The sequence below is a fragment of the Accipiter gentilis genome, chromosome 4, assembly GCF_929443795.1.
Source record: "Accipiter gentilis chromosome 4, bAccGen1.1, whole genome shotgun sequence".
NCBI lineage: Eukaryota > Metazoa > Chordata > Aves > Accipitriformes > Accipitridae > Astur > Astur gentilis.
In genome coordinates, this window is record NC_064883.1 from 29031135 (window position 1) to 29051232 (window position 20098).

Genomic DNA, 20098 nt, shown 5'->3' on the forward strand with positions numbered 1-20098 from the left:
CTAAAATAGCATCAGTAGCACCAAGATGCCCCTGAGTTGTTATATTAGTGTTTTCCTCAAAACAGAAACTTTGATGTGAATACCCATTGGAAGTAACTTCTCATGATAATTTTTGAGGTGGACACTTGTGTAGGATATTGATGATGTCTCTGCTGATACACATGCTTTAGACAACCTTCGCTGCAAAATTTCACCATGGCTAGAAATTAGGTAGGTCCATAATTGCCTAATATTAAAAAGGCTTCCTGAGTATTTTCTCTATATATCTTTCAACCTATGTTCAGCACATTAGATGCTGTCAAAGTGACCACTTGAAAAAATGAATGATGAAATAGGAAATCTGAGTAAGATTATAGATTCACTGAAAAGGTGAATTTTTATCTAGAAAATTCCACCACTCTTTTGCAAGCAGAAACTGGACCCCAGGGCACCAGAAATTTGTCTGTAAATCCATTCAGATAGAGATTTTTGGTTTTAATGATTGCCTTGCTTCTGAAAGATAAACAACTCCCATTTAAAACCATTAGAGAGATTACCATAAACCATTGATTCCAGCCCACAAGAGGATTTTATGATGTGAAAGAAGGGGATTTTTCAAAAGATTTTTGGCAAAGCCTCTCTTGCTCTCCTATCTGCCTGCATTGCTTGCAGTTGGGAAAGCCCTGTGTTCTTCCAGAACAGTGTATGAAACAGTATCTCAGGGGAAGGAGATGGTTAAAGAAACAGGAAGCAGTGTTGATGTTTTGTCTTTAAGGTAAGGTGCAGATGCACTGTACATAAATCATCAAACTTATTGGAATACACTTTGTATTAGGAAAAAGAATTTATTTTTAAAAATTTTATTTTAAAATGTAACAAAACTATGATGGAGAGACTGCATTAGAATCAGTGAGGAAATGGCATGATATTTTACAATCCTGACAAGTTAATGTCTGAATCAACATCTTTTTTCAAAATTTCAGGAAAAATAAAAGACGCTTTCAATCTAAGAGCACTCTCTGTATTCAGTAAAACTGTAGATTATTCATACATTTTATAGAAGCCAAGTCATTAATATTAAATAAGTCAAAGTGTTCAAAGCACTTCTTGAAATTGAAATAGTACAGAACAAATTCTACAGTTAAATTTGTATCTGTAATTCCCATGATCCATAATTCGTCACACTGGAGAGCAATTTTAGCAGTTTCAAAACGTCTCTAGGTAATGTGTGTTGAACAGTATTTAGCATAGAAAAGAGTGATTCTTTTAAATTGGATTTTGTAAAACACAACCATTGTAATGGGTCTGTGAATTAAAGAATGTGGAGCGTGCCAATATGACAGACAGCTTAATACTGTGCTTTAATAAGTGTTACTGTGCAAGTATTATACTGACAAAAGTGAAGATGTCTTCTGCAAAGAGCCCAGCATCTAAATGGCACACAGAGAGAATTTTATAATATATTGTGTTGTTTTTTTGTCTTCTAGAGTATCAGGGCTTCAGGGCTGGTGCTGTTGGAAACCATTCTTTTTGGATCACTTCTTCTGTACTTTCCGGTAAGTCAAACTATAAGTTTTCTGAAAAATTATATCCTTGCTGGCATTTTAAAACACTGTATGAATCACCTTGGTGAAAATATAAATGTCAAAACCATTTATGTAATGATTAGTTTAATCTGACTATAAAATGTGCTGTGTTCTGTAAATATTCTTAAGAACACTTGATTGTTTCACTATATTTGTAATAATTCTCCATTTTCAGTTTAGGGAGCTTTCCAGTGTTTTTTTGCTTGCAAGTTTTTAGGTGCTCTGGGTTAAGCTGAATTTTTGCGTTGAAAGGTGATACCTCTCTAAACTATGCTATTGGAAAAATATGCAAGGTGTGTTTCAAAAATCCCAGAAAACCTGAGTTTTTTAATTGCCACATAAACCTGATATAATGACTAGACAAAGCAAGACATCAAATTGTAAATTGAATGAAGCTGATAGAAAGTGCAGATCAGGAGACAGAAACCAAGGTGGAGTTGTGGATTATTTTAAAATATGTTTATGTTCTCTTTTCCTCAGTAGTCAGAATGTTCTGTGCTTTTACAGACCATCATGTAGTTACTGAGATACAAGCTGGAAAACAAAACTCCTTAGCAGCTGCAGAACAAGTAGCAAATAAACTGTAGTAGAATGAGGTGTGAAGAATACTATAATAACACAAATCCTGAGGGAATTTTTATACTTCTTTTTGTTTTTGAATTGTGGGCCTTTCAAGTTCTAAAGAAAGTGTGTGCATTTCTAGGATATTTTATGTGTTTTTTCATCTTTCACTTTGCAGATGCCAGGAAGAAAGAAGTTTTGTTTTTTCCATATCGCACGAGTGCTTTTTACAACTTGCAATACCTCTCCCCAGGGTTTTCAGAGCTTCTTTCATATTCTTTTCCAGTAAGCAGAACAGAAAGCCCATGCACTGCTTCCTCAGCTGGTATAGAAATGCTGTGAAGCAGTTACAGAAATTCATAGTATAAAGCATAATGTGAGGGGTTTCCTTTCCATGGCTGTCTCCTCTCTGCTTTTCCAGAGAACCCTGGAGCCATGTAGTGGCTTCCCCAGGCAGAGGCTCCATAAGAACCAGTCAGTGTTTGTACAACCTGAACTCCAAAGTATGCCAGAAGCCTCATCATAGCTCTTGCTGTGTGTGCAGTCTGCTCACCTGTCACTGATTCATCAGTTGCTTTCCCAGTTCTTGTCTTGATCCTCTAATTGCTGTATTTCACAAAGGACAAACGTCCTTTGGTGGCTGTCTATCTTCAGGCTTCAGGTGCTCAGTGTCAGGGGTACTGAGACATTGTCATTGGAAAAAGACATCTCTCTCAGCAGTTGACTTGAAGAAGAACCATACTGTTAGATGCAAGACGTGGCCATCCACAACCTTTCAATGCAGAGGGAGAAGAGAGGAAAGGAAATGGAGCTGGGAGGGAGGGGTTCAACAACCGAAGCATCCCCTTAGCTTTTTGCCCATGTTTAAACATTTCCTCCTTTTTTTTCCACTGATATTAATGGTGTTAAATGTACAGCAAGTACAAAATGACAGTTTGGCGTATTCTGAGGAAAAATCTTTTGCTGAAAATTCCTGATTCGCCTGTCTCCCAGTTGGGATGTAGATACTTGACTAGAGCTTGTCCTTCTCTGCACATCTCATTCTCATACTATATAAAACTGTCCACTGAGAACACATTCTGTTAGAAACTAATATGCAAAGTGTACAACCTCACTTCTGTCTTATAGCAGTTTTATGCTCCCATACTCTTTGCTGGGGCTCTCTTTCTTTCTTACACAGGTAATTACTAATCAGGCTGTTACTCCTACAAAAAAGAGAGAAATTTTATTGTTTCTGTTTCCAAGGTCTTAGGGGAGGGATGTAGAGAGTATGGTAGTGGGAGGTCATATTAATGTTTAGACAGAGAATTTATTCCTGATTTCACCAACTGCAAGAATATGGGTTTGTAAAAAACAAGGAAGATTGGGACTGATACAGAAATATCTGGATTTCAATATCCCTGTCCCTCAATTCACTGCAAGGAAGATGTCATCAATTTCTGATCCAGGAAAAGAGAGTGGAACAACAAATGTGTGAAGGCTATAAAGCATAGCCAGAGAGATCTATTATATAACCTTAAAGAAAAGCCTGTGTTTCTGCAGGGTGTGAATTCTGGGGTGTGAGTCCTTGGAATGTGAGCTCTTGACTTTTTGCTGTACATGGACAGTATCTAAATGTGCTCACCTGCTTCTTGGCTGGGAAAGGAGCACAAAGCAGAGCAGGATGGCATGAGAAAGATAGAAAACCCGAGCTCTAAGCAGAGAGTCTCTTTTGCACCAGCTGGCATTCACACGCATGTTCATTTATAGCAAGGTGTAGGGCATAGCTTATCATCTATCATATTGGTTAGAAGTCACATACCTGCAAAGCAGATCTTCTTTTTCCTAGGTCATAGCCATTGTTTATTTACTTCTTCCTGTTATTTGGTGTTTTTATTTGTTTCTCAGAAGAATTGGGAATATTCTGCAACTCGTTGTGGTTAAAAACTTAGTAACATAAGCATGGAGACAGTTGTTTCAACTATTTGATTTGGTCCTCATTTTACAATAAAGGAGTACTTTAAATCTTTTAAGACTAATTAATTTAGATCTTACCTCTTGTATACCCGAATTCGGCTATGTTTTCCACAGCTAGCATGAAATGCAAGTTAAAATACGGAACGGAATTCACCAGTTCAGGCCAGACAAGCATCACTGCAGTAAGACATTCTCCTTTAACATAAGCCTGTTTTCCTTTTTATATCATCTCTTCTTCTATTGTGATTTGGAAGGTAAAATCAAAAAGCTTTACTTTCATGCTCAACTAAGTGCAGGATTACACAGCTTGCTTTAGTGCATGTACAATGTAAAGAGATAAAATGACAGCATTTCAGTTCTAAATAACTCAAATCTCTATTCATTTAAGGATTCAGTGCAAAATTACATTCTTATTTAAAAATCAAAATCCCTGTAGATTTTCTCAATACTGCTTTAAGTCTTTTGCATCTTTACTCTCTGTTCCTCTACACTTTCCTAAGTCTCGCTTTTTCTAGATCCATTCACCCAGTCTGTCTTGGATTGTTTTGAGAGCCTTCAGCATACAAATTTCACTATGTCCAGAACGGCTTTATTGCATCTCTGACTTTCCCTACCCTCCAATTAAATGGAAACCAAAACCTACTTTGTTACATCGCTTAATTTCTTTCGCTAATTGTCATTGTTTTCATGTCTACATGCAGTAATCTATTCATAGTGTAGCATCATTAATTGAAAAATAATATCACCAGCCAGCTGCTTTTGGTGAGAAAAACAGCTGTTACAATGCCCTTCTAACCAAACAGGAAGTGCAAATGATGGTGTCCACCAAAATTTATTACTCAAATTCTGCTATACTGATAACAACACACTGATCTTCTCTGAATTATAAACAGGCAGATGAGCTTTGTCTATTACAAATGCATAGATTTTATCCAGCAGTTGCTGGGTAGCTCTCATGTCTGAAGCTCTCATTTCTTGTATTTTCTTTAGTTCTCACAGTAACACTGATGGACCTCCTCCAAATGAATGCTGGGCCTTCTAATTGATTTTGCTTATATTTCCCTGTTCTTAGATTTTGAATAGGGAACCAAAACCTGACTGTCCTATGGAGGAGTCTCTTAACTTCTATGCTTGGCATGAGGGGAGGATTCTCATTACTTTCCTCTTCCAGAAATACTGACTATGGTGGAGCTTTTAGACCTTTCCTAAATCCCTGTCTTGCTAATGCTTGGAACACATCTTGCATTGACACAGGTTTGAAAACTCTTTGCATGCTGCAAAGACCTTCAAATAAAGTGAGCACAAGAACAATATTGTAAAAGAGTAGCCTGTTAATTGCATTAGGGGTCAGATCTCAGCTGATTTTAGACATCTGTAATGGACACAAGTTGGAAAACAGGAAATTCTGGTTAGATACCAGGAGACTTTTTTTTTACCATGAGGATGGTCAAATACTGGAACAGGTTGCCCAGAGTTTGTGCAATATCCGTCCTTGAAGGTATCAGGACTTGACTGGATACAGCTCTGTGCGACCTGACCTGCTTAGACCTGCTTTGAGCAGTCGGCTGGACTAGATGACCTCTGGAGCTCCCTTGCAAATGAAATTATTCTATGAGTCTGTGTTTCTTATATACGCATCCATAGTTGAAACAGTCATCCTACGCTCACCAAATAGTGAAGAGAAACTGGGCCATTTATGATTTGGTTTAGACTTGGAACTTGAAGATGAGGTGGATCATGGCCAAGGCTTCATTGACTATAAAGGAAGCCTGGGGTACTTGCCTCAAATGGTGATGAATTCCACCTTAGGCAACTTTGGGTTATCTGACATATTAAACATCTTCCATACTGCTAGTCTACTTTAACTGAAACTCCAAAATGCACTCCAAGATCCATGCAATATTATGATACAATTTCCATAGCCAGTGATAAAAATTAGTGAGTACCATGATGCAATGAGAAAGGGAGTAATTTCTGCTCCGTGTCCTTGACATAGCTGATAAGAAGGGTTTAAATTCCAGCAAGTGAAAGTTATGTTAGACAGTGGGGGAGGAACCTTTATAACAGTGAGGTCAGTTAGACCATAAGATGAACCAGCTTAGGAGGCTGTGGAGTATCTTTTTTAAAGACTTATAGGATTTTTCCCTTCAGTCTTCTCTTCTTTTGGCTAAAGAATCCAAATTCTTTGTCTTTACTGCTATGCCTTGTTTTTCCAAACCTCTAATTATAGCAAGGCAATGTTGCCATCAGTTTAGAGAAATGGAGCTGCTGGGTGGAAGTGCACTGACTTCCTAATGCTCATGAAGCAGTTCAGTAGCGAAGCCTCGAATAAACTTTGTGCTCAGACATCTTGTTGCATGTAGTAGGTGTTAGGATCAGTTTCTGGGACTGTGTTACTCCCTCTTTCACAGTCAAGCTAGAATGACCTACCCTTTTGTGTTATAAGAAGGAATAGAAAGTGGGGAGTATTGGAGCTTAAATGTGGATGTGGGCTTTTTTCCCTTAAATAATCTGTATGTACATTAGCATGGAAGAAGTGAGCCGTGAGTGTTTGGAGGATTAGGCTGTGGTAGCTCCATTAGTCACAGCCCTGAGCAGAGCAAGCAGGTCACTGGAAAGCTCTGGTTTTGGCATTAATGAATGTGAAAACAGAATAGTGCAAAATACTTTTATGCATTTGTCCCTCCATATATGCCTATAAGGGATGCATTACAAGAGCTCAGTCAGTTTATTCCTTACATGTTGGTATTCACTGAGGCCAGCTGAAAGATTTTGCTTTTTCCAACACATTTATTGCTGCAAGCCCACTCTGATACCCCAGATGTTTTAGCTTGATTCTTTTTCAGCATATAACTACATCTTCTTTACTCATAAAATAGTTTTTAAAGCTTTTACAATGAACACCTGTCATTTTGTTGTTCTTTTTTCACAGTAGCTAAAGAACATGCCTGTCTTCAGTATAGTGTTCATGTCACTGAAGTCCAAGGACACGGTGTAACTATCTGCTCTGAGATAATCACTACAGATAATCACTCTAGAAAAGGATCTTTCCATTTTATTTGGATCATAGTTCATTAGATGTCCAGTCAATGGAAAAGCCAAATTTTAAATACCATGTTGCCAGGATTTTATATGTACATTGTCTTGCTTGGGCAGAGAAGTGAGGGAACGAGGCAGAAGGTTATGCAATGGTTTGTCTCTCTCAGTCAATGTCCTTGTCAGACGAACATACTTTTTGAAGTTAACATGCAACCAGTAAACCAGTAGCTTTTTTTGAGAGCCAGCTTGCTTTGAATGCAAAAGCCAAAACTAAGCTGGTGTAGCCTCTGTACTACAAGCTTCTGATTCAAAGTACAGAAACCTCATAGGCACTGGGAACACTTGTGTCCTTGCCCTGAACCACACTAAGAAAAATGTTTATGACTGCTTTTATTAACAGGAGGCAGACACTGAAGAATTTCTGCTTTTTTAGTAAGTGTATTTGAGATAGAAAAACAAGATACACAGTGTGATAGTTCTTCATGGTTCTGTTGTCAATAATCTACATAGCTATCCTAAAAAATCTAGCAGCTGCTATCAAGGAGATAACTAGAAGCTGTTGTATATATGATTATCCACATCTAGATCTGTGATTAGCTGCAGCTATATGTCTCCTGACCTTGATTAGGAGGTCTGTGTATATGACAAATGTTTGGGATATTGGAAACTCAGTAGAGCTGTGACATCATCAATTCTAAGAAATTATACAGGTGGAATTTGGTGATGAGATTGTTCTGTGTGTTTGTGTATGTCTGTGTGCTGTGTTCACAGGATACCTCAAGCTGGAAGGGACCTCAGGAGGCCTCTAGTCCAACCTCCTGTGCAAATGAGGGTCAGCTATAAGACTAGCTATAAGACAAGGTTACTAAGGGCTTTATCCAGATAGGTCTTAAAAACCTGCAAGGATAGGGACTACCCAACCAGGCAGTGTGCAAGCACATAATCAAGTCACGTGATTGTAGTTTTTGAATTGTGATGAAATATGTGATGTTGTTGGAACATGTGGGGTTTATAAATAACAGCCTGTAGATAGGTCAGTAAAGGTGCAGGTGCTGATTTTACTATCTTTTCACATCTTGGACTCCCATGCTTATACTTGTGACACTACTTGCGATACCAAGACAAAACCCAATTTCCTACTGCCACAGATCCAAAGGTACAGTACAGGATTATAGGAGGGCAGTGTTACTTTTGCTACTCTGAAAGCTTTTTTGAGAACTGAGTTTGAAGGACACATTTGTCAGAATCTAGGTTCACTGAGTAGCCAAGTATATGTGTGCGTGCAGGGCTTGAGAGCTGGAGAGAAAAGGACAGCAGTCGGTGACCTGAACCAACTGCCACATTGGGTTTTCATTGACCTTTTTATTTTAAATGACTGTCTTGCACTGCTGGCTTGCAGGGACTTATGCAGTACAGTCTTGTCAGCCCTTCATTCAGTGAAATTAATCTTGTGGTGAGGGGAGCGGGGCAAGTTCTTGTGGTCTTTCCTCTTTACTCATAATTCCACTGAAGTAACTCGCATGAATACACTTACTTGCATGTATAACAATCTCTAGATAAAGACCCTACATTAACATCTTCTTTTCAAAGTAGTATTATGAAACAAAACCACAATCCTGAAAAACAATGCACAATGTTTAGCCAGGGTTTTTAAATTTTTTTGTTACAGTGTGAGCAATAACGTACACAAGTTAAAAACCTGCTACATTTGAAAAGTAAAAGTTGTGGGGAGCTCTTTTCTGATTATAGAAGGCATTGACACAAAAAATTATCAAAGGTTGAAATGTGGCTACATTCATATGGAGGAAAATAGTTCTGGGAATATTCATGGTGTGCTCCTTACCAATGCCTGGAACTGTGCTATAATAACTCATCCTCTTTGCTCTGCTCTCTAAAGCCTAAACCATTAGGGGCTTGGCTAGCCCTTGAGCGGGAGACTGCAGCAGTGCCATAGGGCAAGCCAAGGAATTACTGAAGAACACCTGGTAGAAAGAAAAATCTAATTAGTGAAAGTCTTCACTTGGCCATACTGTTTCTGCTGAATTGAGTAACAAAGCAGGAGAAAAGTCTTATTGAACGATTATGTACTTTATTGTATATAACTCTTGTTGGATCTCTGTGGCATATAAGCTAGAAAGGATAGGAACATTTTTCTTGGCCAAACATGATTTGATGATCACATTGACCACTGGGCAAGTGAACTGAGTCAATATGCACAATGTTTTAGAATATGTTCGAATTTTACTGTAGTGACTTAAGTTTATGAAAAAATGAACACATGAAAAAAGGTGCTCTCATGTATTAGTTCAAAATATAAATGTCATAGATCTTTTACAGGAAAGATAAGGAAAAATTATATACCACATTTGTATTAAACTGTAAAACTAAAGAGACAAGAGTTTTTGATAGTATAGATGAGCCAGGATTGAACGTTCCAGAAAGGAAAATATTAAAAGTTGTAGTCAACATTGACATATTCTCAGTAGGGCATAATCCTGACATCAATGATTTACCATCACTGATTAGTTGAGCACCTGAGAGACTGCATGTTGGTAGGAGATAAATTTCCGTCATTCTTCACTTGTCCAAGTGTCTTTCAGTGAAAGCTAGGGGCATGTTCATATTTTTCCACCAAATGTCTTTTCTCATTGTTTATTCATGCTTTCATATGTGAGACCCAAGGAGCATCAACTGTCATCAAGTAAAAGGACTGTAGCTTGTCATTAAATGTTGCTGAACTTGCTAGACTCAGCTGTTGCCCGCTTCCTTAGTTCAGGGTTGTTATGGTCTGCATCGACAAGAATCTGAAGCAAAATGAAAGCAGAAGCAGTTCATGCCTAAGGAAGACTTGACTTAGATAATCTGATACTACCAAGCTGTTTCTGATATGAAATTCAGTGCAATTTTAAACCCATGCTGTCAGAGTGAAATGGGCGGTATGATAACTCACCATGCCTTGGAATATGAGGTTGAGATATTAAAGGTAAGACACAGATGGGTATAGTATGTACAGCTGAGTGAGAAAACATGATATCTTACCTATCAACTTCTATGTCACTTGACAGAGTACTCTGCATCAACACAGAGGAAAAGGGAGACAGTATCTCCATCTCAAAGCCTGTTCACTGTGAATAATACAGGAACTGAAATATGCTTTTTTCCTCACTCGGTTTTTGATCTCAGTCCCTCTTCTTTTATGTATGAATGCATTCAGTATTTCCTAACCATCTACTTAGAGTTTAAGTATCACACCATGGAGGATGATTAGTGGTTAATGATTAGGAGAGATGAGAAATTCAGTGCATTACAATGGAGAAAGAGAAAAGTTGATGTTTTTGGAAGAGATCCTTAAGAAAGGAGGTATCATCCATCAGAGATGAGACTGCTCTTATTCAGTCATTCTACATGCCGAGAACCGAGAAGATGAAGGCAATGATATCTCTATGGTTTTTAATACCAACTGCTAGACGTTGTTAAGCAGTTTTCAGTTTACAGGCAAAATGATATGATAACTAATGAAATCTTTGCACTGGAAAAGTCTTACAGAATTGTAATAGTGATAGTAGAAAGTTTTCATTACTGTGTCGCACTTTTAAACTTATTTCTAAACTCTGGAGTAAGAGTTTAGTGGGATTTCAATCAATGCTTTTACACCAAAACCACTTATCACCTGATGTAAATAAGAAATTAGCTTTTTATTTGTAGAGAGGAACTGGAAAAAGTAATATAAATACTTCTGAAAGCAGAGACAAGTTTACAACAGGAAATATAAGTTGCAATATAAAATTATCCAAACACATCAACAAGGACTAGTGTATAAGATACGCTGTATTTCCTCTGTTGTTGATAATAATAGAGTTCTGACAGAAATATTCAACATTTTATTTTGACAGGGTTAAAAAAATTGAAGAGTTGGGGGCCAGCAGGTAAAAAGTTTGCCATGAAACTAGCCAGATTGATTTATGAAAATGAGGCATTCAGAAGAGTATCACCTGGGTCTAAATCTACAGCACATCAAGTAGGGAGAGATGAGATTTCTGTTTTTAGAAGTAACAGTAGTACTGGGGATGGAACAGAAGATGTTCACTAGAGCAAGCAATTAGTCTTCACAAAAAACCAGCTTTTTCCTATGTAGTATAAGCCTTCTAATTTATTACATACAACTCTGTATATTAGGACCACATAGAAAAAGCAATAGTATTTTCAGCAAACTGTTGTATATAAACTATTTGCTTTCTAGATCCTCTGCCTTTGTGGGACTAAGCATGGATCTGCAAATATATGCAAGTTTTGAGGAGGCTATTGAGGAATATCATGTCCTTCAAAGCCAATATACAGCATCCCTGTGCTGATCTCTCTTTGAAATCTGAATCCAAAGTAGATTTCTTGTAGTGGCATGATACAGTTCAGTAATTTCTGCAAATTCTTGGAAAAAAAAGAAGCAAAGAGATAAATATGTCAATTCAATCAAGACTGTTATTGGAAATGGATGGGAGGATTTCAAAGCTAAAAAAAAATTTCAGCAATTCCAAGGTAATATATATGGACAAAACCCATAGAAAATAAGTGGATGAAATGAGACTTTCTTTCATCACACAAAAAGTTATAAGTGGAAGTACATAATATTTTTATACAGTTCTGTTACAGCGTATCATTTATCAAACATATATTAAATTATTTAAATCATTCACAATTTTCATTATTTTTTGATGTTAATCTCTTAAATAAGCCAGGGTCCTAAGCCTTATTATATATATTTTAGTTAGTAAAGCCATGTAAAGAGAAAAAGGAAAGGATGATAATGAGAAAAAATAATAGATAAATTTGCCCCTGAGAATTAGAACACAGCAAAAAGTCTAATATAGCAACAGGAAAATTAATCCAAAATTGAGCAATCAAACAGTATAGAAATGAAAACAAGACAGAAGTGACATCTTGTACCTTGATATAGTGCTGACTTTTCTCTCATTGTCACAATTACATGTTATAGAAGATACCTGTAAAACCACAGAATGTACATTCAGTGCTTGTTCTTTGCTTGCATACAGTTATTTCTCACTACTCCTTGCAAGCTTTCTTTTCCTAAATGACCACTTACATAACTGTAGAAGATAAATCTTTTGTTCTTTCCTTGTGCTTCCTCTGTATTGATGTGTGGTTTCTCATCTCATATTTAAATTATGAACTCTTTGGTACAGGGATGTTTGGCATAGCTGTGCCGTGCACAGCCGGGTCCTGATCAATGAGTAAGAATCACATTACAAATGGCTGTTACTAATAATAACAAAGAAAGTGTTTAAAAATATTTTATTAAAGATGTGAGCAAGGACACATTTGACAGTTAATTTTTCATCCTCTCAAAGGTTTGGTAGCATGCAACTGTTTTTATACTGCTAGAGATGATAGGTACTCCATGAGAATGATCTAAGAATATTTGGTTTAGGCTTGAAAAAAGCAAGCTATAAAAATACTAACAGAAAAAAGCTTGATTCCAGTTCCACGTGGACTGCATCTCAGAACTACTCTACTAATTTCTATGGAGCTGCACCCAACTTGCATGACAAGACATTAGATGATAAACAAAGCAGCAGGGAATAGTAAGAAGAAAATCCATCACTCCCACTAGAAAGCCTCAATCTGCAGGATGTAAGATAACAGGGGGAACAGTGGGAATGCTTGCAATGTCAAAGGGCAAGAGCAAGAAGAAGTCCCAATTTTACTCAATATTTCAGTCTTCTACTGAATAGTCATGGAACCATGAATCTGTAACTCAGATTTGTCCGTTTTTAGGGGACTGACCTGAGCTCATAAGGTACAGACTGTCCTGGTGAATGCGTTCAAGCATTCCATGTAAACTGGAGCAGCTCTGCTAGCATGGGTTGAGAACAGGCCAGCTTCAGATCACCCAGCTGCCACGTGGTTGGCATGCTGTGACAGATAAGGGTCTTTGAACTCTCTCAAACCGATCGGAGGTTTAAAACTGCTTTTCCACGGCCTGAGTGAGGTTACTGAGTCTCCTGGTCTGGCCTCGCCTGCAAGACTGCCTCCTACATGCTAACAGCTGAAGAGAGCTCAAAAGGGAGTTAGACACTGCATAGTTTGGCACTGGCATGAGTTAGGTGGGTTGGTTTGTGTGGGGTGCTAGTGCTGGAGGGTGTTCAGGTGCATGCTAGATTAGGCAAGGTTTTTGTGACTAACAGCATCCTGTAGATGCCTTAGTCCCCTTGGCAAGTAAGGACTACCAGTTAGCTGTCTTGTCTCCTTCTCATCTTATATATTGCAGACAAGAGAAAGTCCTTGCTTTGTATGCCCATTGTGAGATTGACTCAAGGCTATTGAGAAAGGCAGTAAGCCAAAAGCAGGCAAACGTAAGCCTAAGCAGTCATTTGGAATACCTGAAAGCTTTATCAGTGTCAAGTTCATTGGTTTTAAAAGTAATCTGAAGGGCCAAATCCACTGGAAAATGCCAAACATAGTCATAGTGTACATACACATTAATTCTGATGTATTCCGCATGTGTCGGACTGGTACACATGGGCAGATCCACCATGAAGGCAGAGCGTGTTCCTTGGATGTGCTGAAATCTCAGTGCTTTGTGATGGAGTAAAGTTATGTTACAAATTTCTCACAGGAAAGCATGCCCTCTGCTGCTGCCGTGGCTGGGCTCCAGCCAGGCAGCAGCACATCACCGCTGCGGGCATTTGCTGTCTGAGAGCATATTACAAAGAGGTTTGGTTCTACTTTGTGCTGAACGTACAAAGTTTGGTGAAGAAACATTTTGGGATAAAGGGAAATCTTAATAGTTCTTTGTTTAACTTTTTTTCTGTTAAATGCATATTGAAACTGCTTTTCCTGTATGATCAAAACTTTTTTGGTCACTTTCACTGAAAGATGTTTTTAATTCCATTACATGTATATCCAACAGGTATGTTTTTAATAGCATATGCTGGTACTTAATGCAGACTGTAATGACATTCGGGAAGAAAAGTGAAGGAAGTTTTGTTGGCATAAGGAAGTTCCTTCCACTTTTCCTTCAAGTATTGTATCTTGTTCAAAGTTTTTTCTTCCTTTTAAATTTGGGAATTTTCTATAGGAAATAGTTAAAATAACCACTGGTTTTAAACCTTGAAGCTATGATTAAGTCTTCAGAAGTCTTTTTCCATGTCAATCCAAGTGTGCAAGTTGTCACATTATTCAGAGTCCAACATAATTCTATATATTCCCGTAGTATGTGGTTAAATCTACTAATCTTGCTTGATTTGTTAATTAGCCTAATCCTTCTCAAATATAGTACACATTGGGGTACAGAGCAAGTATTCTCAAAACTCCTAATCTGAAATCACCAGCATGTTGAACCATTGCAACCTTGCTTTGAAACTCTGGCAGAGCTTCCTGGCACATGGAGTCAGCTCATCCTTTTTTCTGTCTTTATTGATAGCATTGCCTTGAAATCTGCAAAGAACTAATCTGTAAAAGTCTGTGTGCTGGGTTATTTAGTTAGCTATTTATATCCATATTTATTAAACTTCTATCTACTTTCCAAGCCTCAAGGCATATTTATATCTTTGAAATCATAATCCAAATAAGTTACTGCAGTAGTAGCAGGCACTCTATGTTCAAGTAATCACCAGTCATTGCTACAAGAAGAGAAGGCAAAATGCTGTCATAACAAGTCTTTTAAAACCCTAAGGAACATCTATATCAACCATTAATTCAACATAAGGCTCTGTTAGACAATCATGTGCTCTGTTTTATGAAGACCCAGGAATTTTGGAAGTTAGCTGAATCAGAAAATACCCTAAGTACCTTCAATGTAAGTCTTAAGATTAATAGATTCAGTAACATAAGGGCATTTGCCAATTATACAGGTAATAATAAGGTATCTGCCAAAATCCAATGTCACCAAGAATATAAAAAAATCTAAATTAATTTTTTAGCTGCTTTTTATATAACTTTTCTGGAACTAAAAGACATGCAACACTACTAGGTTTACAGGAAAAGAAACTTGATCTGCTTTGACTTCCACCTGAGATTACTTTCTTTGGGTTACATAGTTACTGTAGTTGTGGGAGTAACACAAATAATAAGGAGCACTTCTTTTCTCAGGCAGGATATCTTCTCTGTTTAGGATAAGTGCCATCAGCGCTTACTACATTTGGAAAAGAAACCTTTAGTATTTTAGGCTTTCCTCAAGGGTCTATAAACCAAGCTAACCTGATAACATCAAAGGCTTTTCATATCAAATGAGGTATCTGTGAAAGGCACTCATTTCTGTTTTGACTCTCCAGTGTGTGTAGCAGACATCAGAGATGATCAAGAACTTGTAGACATGAAATTAATTTTATGATAGATAACTAATATTTTTATACCATAATTAGCATGTATTATTGTTTATATTAATGACAAGGCCCCAGATATGGATCATATGAAACAAACAAGCAAGTTGACAGAGAATTAATTATTGAGAAGACAGTAAAGTTGAGAAAAGTCATTCTTTTATTTTCAACAGATGAAAAAAAAATGTGGAACCTTGATCTAACTTCAAGTAATGTTTAGTCTTAACTGATTAAGAAATAGGTTAGAGAACAGGAAAAAAAAGAAAGTTGAAACCACTCAGAGTGAAAGAGAGAAAAAGAAATAGAGGACAGAGAAGTCCCTGTTGCTAAGCACCGAGTACTCTGTTGGTCTAGAGAGCATGGCACACATTCTTAAGATCTTGTAGTTATCTAAGCAAGTTCAAAGAAATGTGGGGTTTTTTCCCCTCCATGTGTGTCTTTCATAAAGTAGATGAAATTTTGTAGCATGATACACTGAATCTGCTAGGTTAATTTCCTTAGACCGTCTAAAGTAATGCATTTTTCTCAGACATGTCACAAGTAATCCTGTCAAAATTTGCCTGAATGGGTTTGTTTTAAATCATAAATAGTTCTGATATATATAGTAAGTGTTCAAGAACCTTGAAGAAAAAGAAGGTCATGGCCTTCTGAGTACTCCCAGCTCCTCATCTAAATGTGGGTCTTGAAGTGTTTGTTTTGGCCAGTTTCAGATATGGAGTCTCACTGCTTGGATGTTTTATCTCATTGCTGTCTGTCTTTCTATCTATCTTACCAACCTGACTTCTCTTTTTAAAAATTGCTGTGTTTCTCCCTGGTCCCCTGGAGCTTGGTTATTTTGGTTTCCGTTTACCATCTCATTCTTAGTTCTGGTGACAACTGTTCATTTTGCTCTTAAATACTTTGTCCTTCTGCTTTTATGATGGTTTTATTGTACAGTTGTTTATCCAACACCCCAAGCAGCTTGGTAGGGAGGATGGAGAAGGAAGTTCTCATAAATAAATAATTGTTGTTAAATGCAGAGGACTGCCTAACAGCAAAATGCAGTAGAATATGTCTCTCCTGGTAGAGGGTAGGCCTCTTCTTTGTTAAATCCGTGAAATGTTTGGAGGACTCCCCCTGTGCTCAGAAAGGAGTGGAAGATTTGAAGAAAGCCTCCTTCTGCCATTTTGATGATCTGTTAATGAACACATTTTGTGGACCATGCAAGTAAGACGTGTCAAGAATGCAAATGAGAGATCTTGCCCTGGAAGACTGGTATTTCTAATGCTTTATTTTTACAGCTGCAGCAACAGGAGGGAACCAGCAGGTACTGATTATAGCTATTTTGGTCAGTGTCTCTGGAAGGAGGAGACCAAAGATGGTTGAATAGTTAAGCCATTAGCAGGGAACGTGTTTCCTATCATGGCTTCAATTTTTACCGTGGCAAGCCTTTTAAGGACTCAACTTACCATAGGGTTAGGCATTGCAACTCCAGATTGCAGTGCCTAATTTTGGTGCCTTGAGGTCAGGAGTGGTAATCTTTACATTAGAGGGCTGCATGCTCAGAGACACAGAAGCCATTACACCTGCTTTGCTAGCTTAGGGAGTTGGAGGAGGTGCTGAAGAGAGAGGGGTTTGTGGTTTATGATCTGCCTAGTTTTTGTGGGGGGGAAAATGCCTTCCTTCACAAAGGGCTGCAGATTTGAACCCTCTCTTCAGGTGCACCATGCAAGCCTTACTTTCTGACCAAGAACAGGTGGTAGAAAAACCCAACCTAAAGATAGCTTTTGTATCCAATATCCCACTTGTTAATGTTTTCATTCTGAATGCAACACTAAGGTTCAGTTTCCCTCTCTGGCTCAGAAGATAAAAACTTGGACCACCTTGAAGAAAGTTTTAGCGCTTTGGCTCCAAGTTGCTGTAGCATGAGAAGTGTTCAGCCTCTTGTGTTGCTATTGTTCCATTTCACATTGCTTCGTTAAGCAGTAGTAAATGGGTATAAGCACAAATATTAATCTAACTCTACAGTGTAGTAGGGAGGTATTTTACCTATTGGTTATGTTACCTGTTGGTTAGAAGGGGGAGACATGGCTTCTAATACCTGCTCCAAGGAATGCTTAAGTTATTTTTAGGTATGAGCAGTGAGTAGCATATGGACCTCAACTGTTATCACTGGAAAAACATAGCCTGAAGTTGGTTGTTTTCCAGGCTAAAGTATTAACTGTCAAGAACTTTCCTCAGAAACCTGCTAATTATTGTTTTGACTTATCAGTCTAAATTTTCAAAATAATAAAAAATTGGCTTTTCTGACTTTCTTTTCCTTATCTACAATTTATTTCTCTACAGTTATTTTACATGTTTGAAATAAAAGGCAATTTTAATCACAAAAAACCAAACCCTAAGTTACAGAGAAAGCATAGTTCAGCAAAACAAACTGCAAGTCCTAATGCTGTTCTGGGTGTTTGAGTTCAAATCTTTAGGACCTGAAAAGACATCATATAATGTGAGAGAGAGGACTGAAGTTTTTAATGACAACTGAAAAAGTCATTAAAGATCAAAGATATGCCCATCAAATGCAACCTTACATCTCAAATGTTTTTGTGGTTTATCTGTTTCTTTTTGAAAAAGAAATTGCCCATGTCAGACAATTAAGAATTCATCAATATGTCTACTTGTGCATTTGCCAATGCAGTTTTATGGAAAACCAGAATATATGCAAAGGTTAGCAAATGCGGTATTTGGAAGAGGAGATGTACCTATTATGCCTTAGGGATTTTACTGTTGCTGATTTTTCAGGTAATGATCAGCAATACAGGTCACTGAGGTGTCATGAAACTTTGTTTTCCAGAGAAAGAGAATTTAGTTTCCCCCAGTCAATGATTTCACATTGTGCAACTCCCCTTTCACCTGACTCCTCTCTTTCCTCCTGCACCGCTGTACATCAGACTTCTCACCAACTGCTCAGTGACCGCCACAGACTCTAAAGTTTTTGAAGCCCACACTCAGATTCCTGAAGATCTGCTCCAAGCTCCATCCCTCCTATTTTCCATTTCCATACAGCATTTCCAAGGGGAGATTTCTGTTCTGATTTGTTGTTCTGTTTAGTTAGTTGCCACCTACACATGTTGAAGCTTTTGAACACTGCTCTTTCAGAGTTGAGTATGTTGTTCTTGTACTATTAAAGAAATATTCCTCCTGAGGTCTGTAAAGAAAAATTCTTCTCAGGCTTCTCTGAGTTCATCCAGCTATGTTGCTGATATATTGCTCGAGATTGCTTCTTGACAGCTTGTATTCAATATGGTAGTCTGAGATCATTGCTTTTCATTTTAAGACTTTTGCATTTTTCTTCTGTAATGAAACTGATACCTGTCCGTTCAGAACATAGCCCTCAACAAGCTAGTGTCTATTACTTTCACTGCCATCTTATTTCTGTGTTTGTGCATTCCCTAATTAGTTACCTTAAAGTCCAGGAAACACGCCTCATGTTCTAGGCCCATTTCTTTCCAAATCAGTTGAATTGCCCTAGAGTTCTTTGCTTCCTCTGAGACCCCCCAGTTTAAAATAGTAGTAAATATTAAATTACGCTAAATAGTTCTGAAGCCTTTTCCAGCTTGTTCTCTTCTATAGTATTTCAGAGTTGAATGATGGGCTTTACACAGTCTGCCAGGTTACTAGCTTCATGCGAGCTCATTTGAGAAGGAAATTGCTGAGAACTGTGAGTAAATCTTTGGAGTGGCTATTTGCGGTGCAGGGGAGGAGGTATTAATTTTAACTCTGAACATCACATTTCACCCTAAGGCTCCCTTTATAGCCTGTGGAGAAAAGTAGGGACCTCTGAAGGACAGCGCTCGTAACCCACCTTAGGTGCCTGTAGAAGGACAACGTGAGTTGCTCTCTGCCTATGATGCTCCCCACTGAATACAGAGGGAGCGTAGGCTGACTGTCTTGGACTTAGGCATTTCACTTGTATTCCCTAGCTCAGGTGTGTAGACGCTCCACTCCAGATTTCTATTTCCTATAGAAATATAAGGATTATAGTATCAAATCACCCTAGCTGAATGTGGTAAAGGAGAGTGAATAGAGAGAACATATCATGTGAAGGCTCATGGAAATGCACTGTGAACCCTTCTGCACTAAAAGTGTATTTCAAGGTTGCTTAGGATTGCAGGAGACTGATACTGAGATTCTGTGTTGCTTTTCATAAAGAAGAAAACATCAGTCCAGATATGCTTGAATTGAATTATGCTGCTATTTTGGAATCAATGTGCTGTAGAATTGGTATGAAAAGTAGCTAACTTTTGAAAGAGAGTCATGATTTTGCAGGCAAAAAAGAAGTCACGAGGAAAGCACCAAATCTGTATATAAATGCATAGATATATAAATATTCATACACGCATGCAGTTAATGTTATATGTACAAACACACATATACATGCATGTCAACTGGAGAAGGGATTAGGAAATGTCTGTGTATGTAGAACTTCCACTTTAAAAAAAAAGCTTTGATGTTTTATTTACAACTCTCCACTCATATGGACACATATACCTATAAACACAGAATAAAATTCTGCAGCACCATAGTGTCAATATATGTCTATAGTCTATAGGATCTCAAAGTTTTGTGAAAGCATTCATTTTTGCACCATCCAAGTATCTATTCTGT

At 37.8% G+C, this 20098-nt stretch overlaps 1 protein-coding gene across 1 annotated transcript in view; it reads left to right on the plus strand.

Moving 5' to 3' along the window:
• GPR158 (G protein-coupled receptor 158) overlaps positions 1 to 20098 on the plus strand; it is a 205973-nt gene that overhangs the window by 118895 nt on the left and 66980 nt on the right. The window contains exon 5 of the mRNA XM_049798758.1: positions 1467 to 1535. Coding sequence (XP_049654715.1) covers positions 1467 to 1535 — 69 coding nt within the window. The remainder of the gene's footprint in view (positions 1 to 1466; positions 1536 to 20098) is intronic.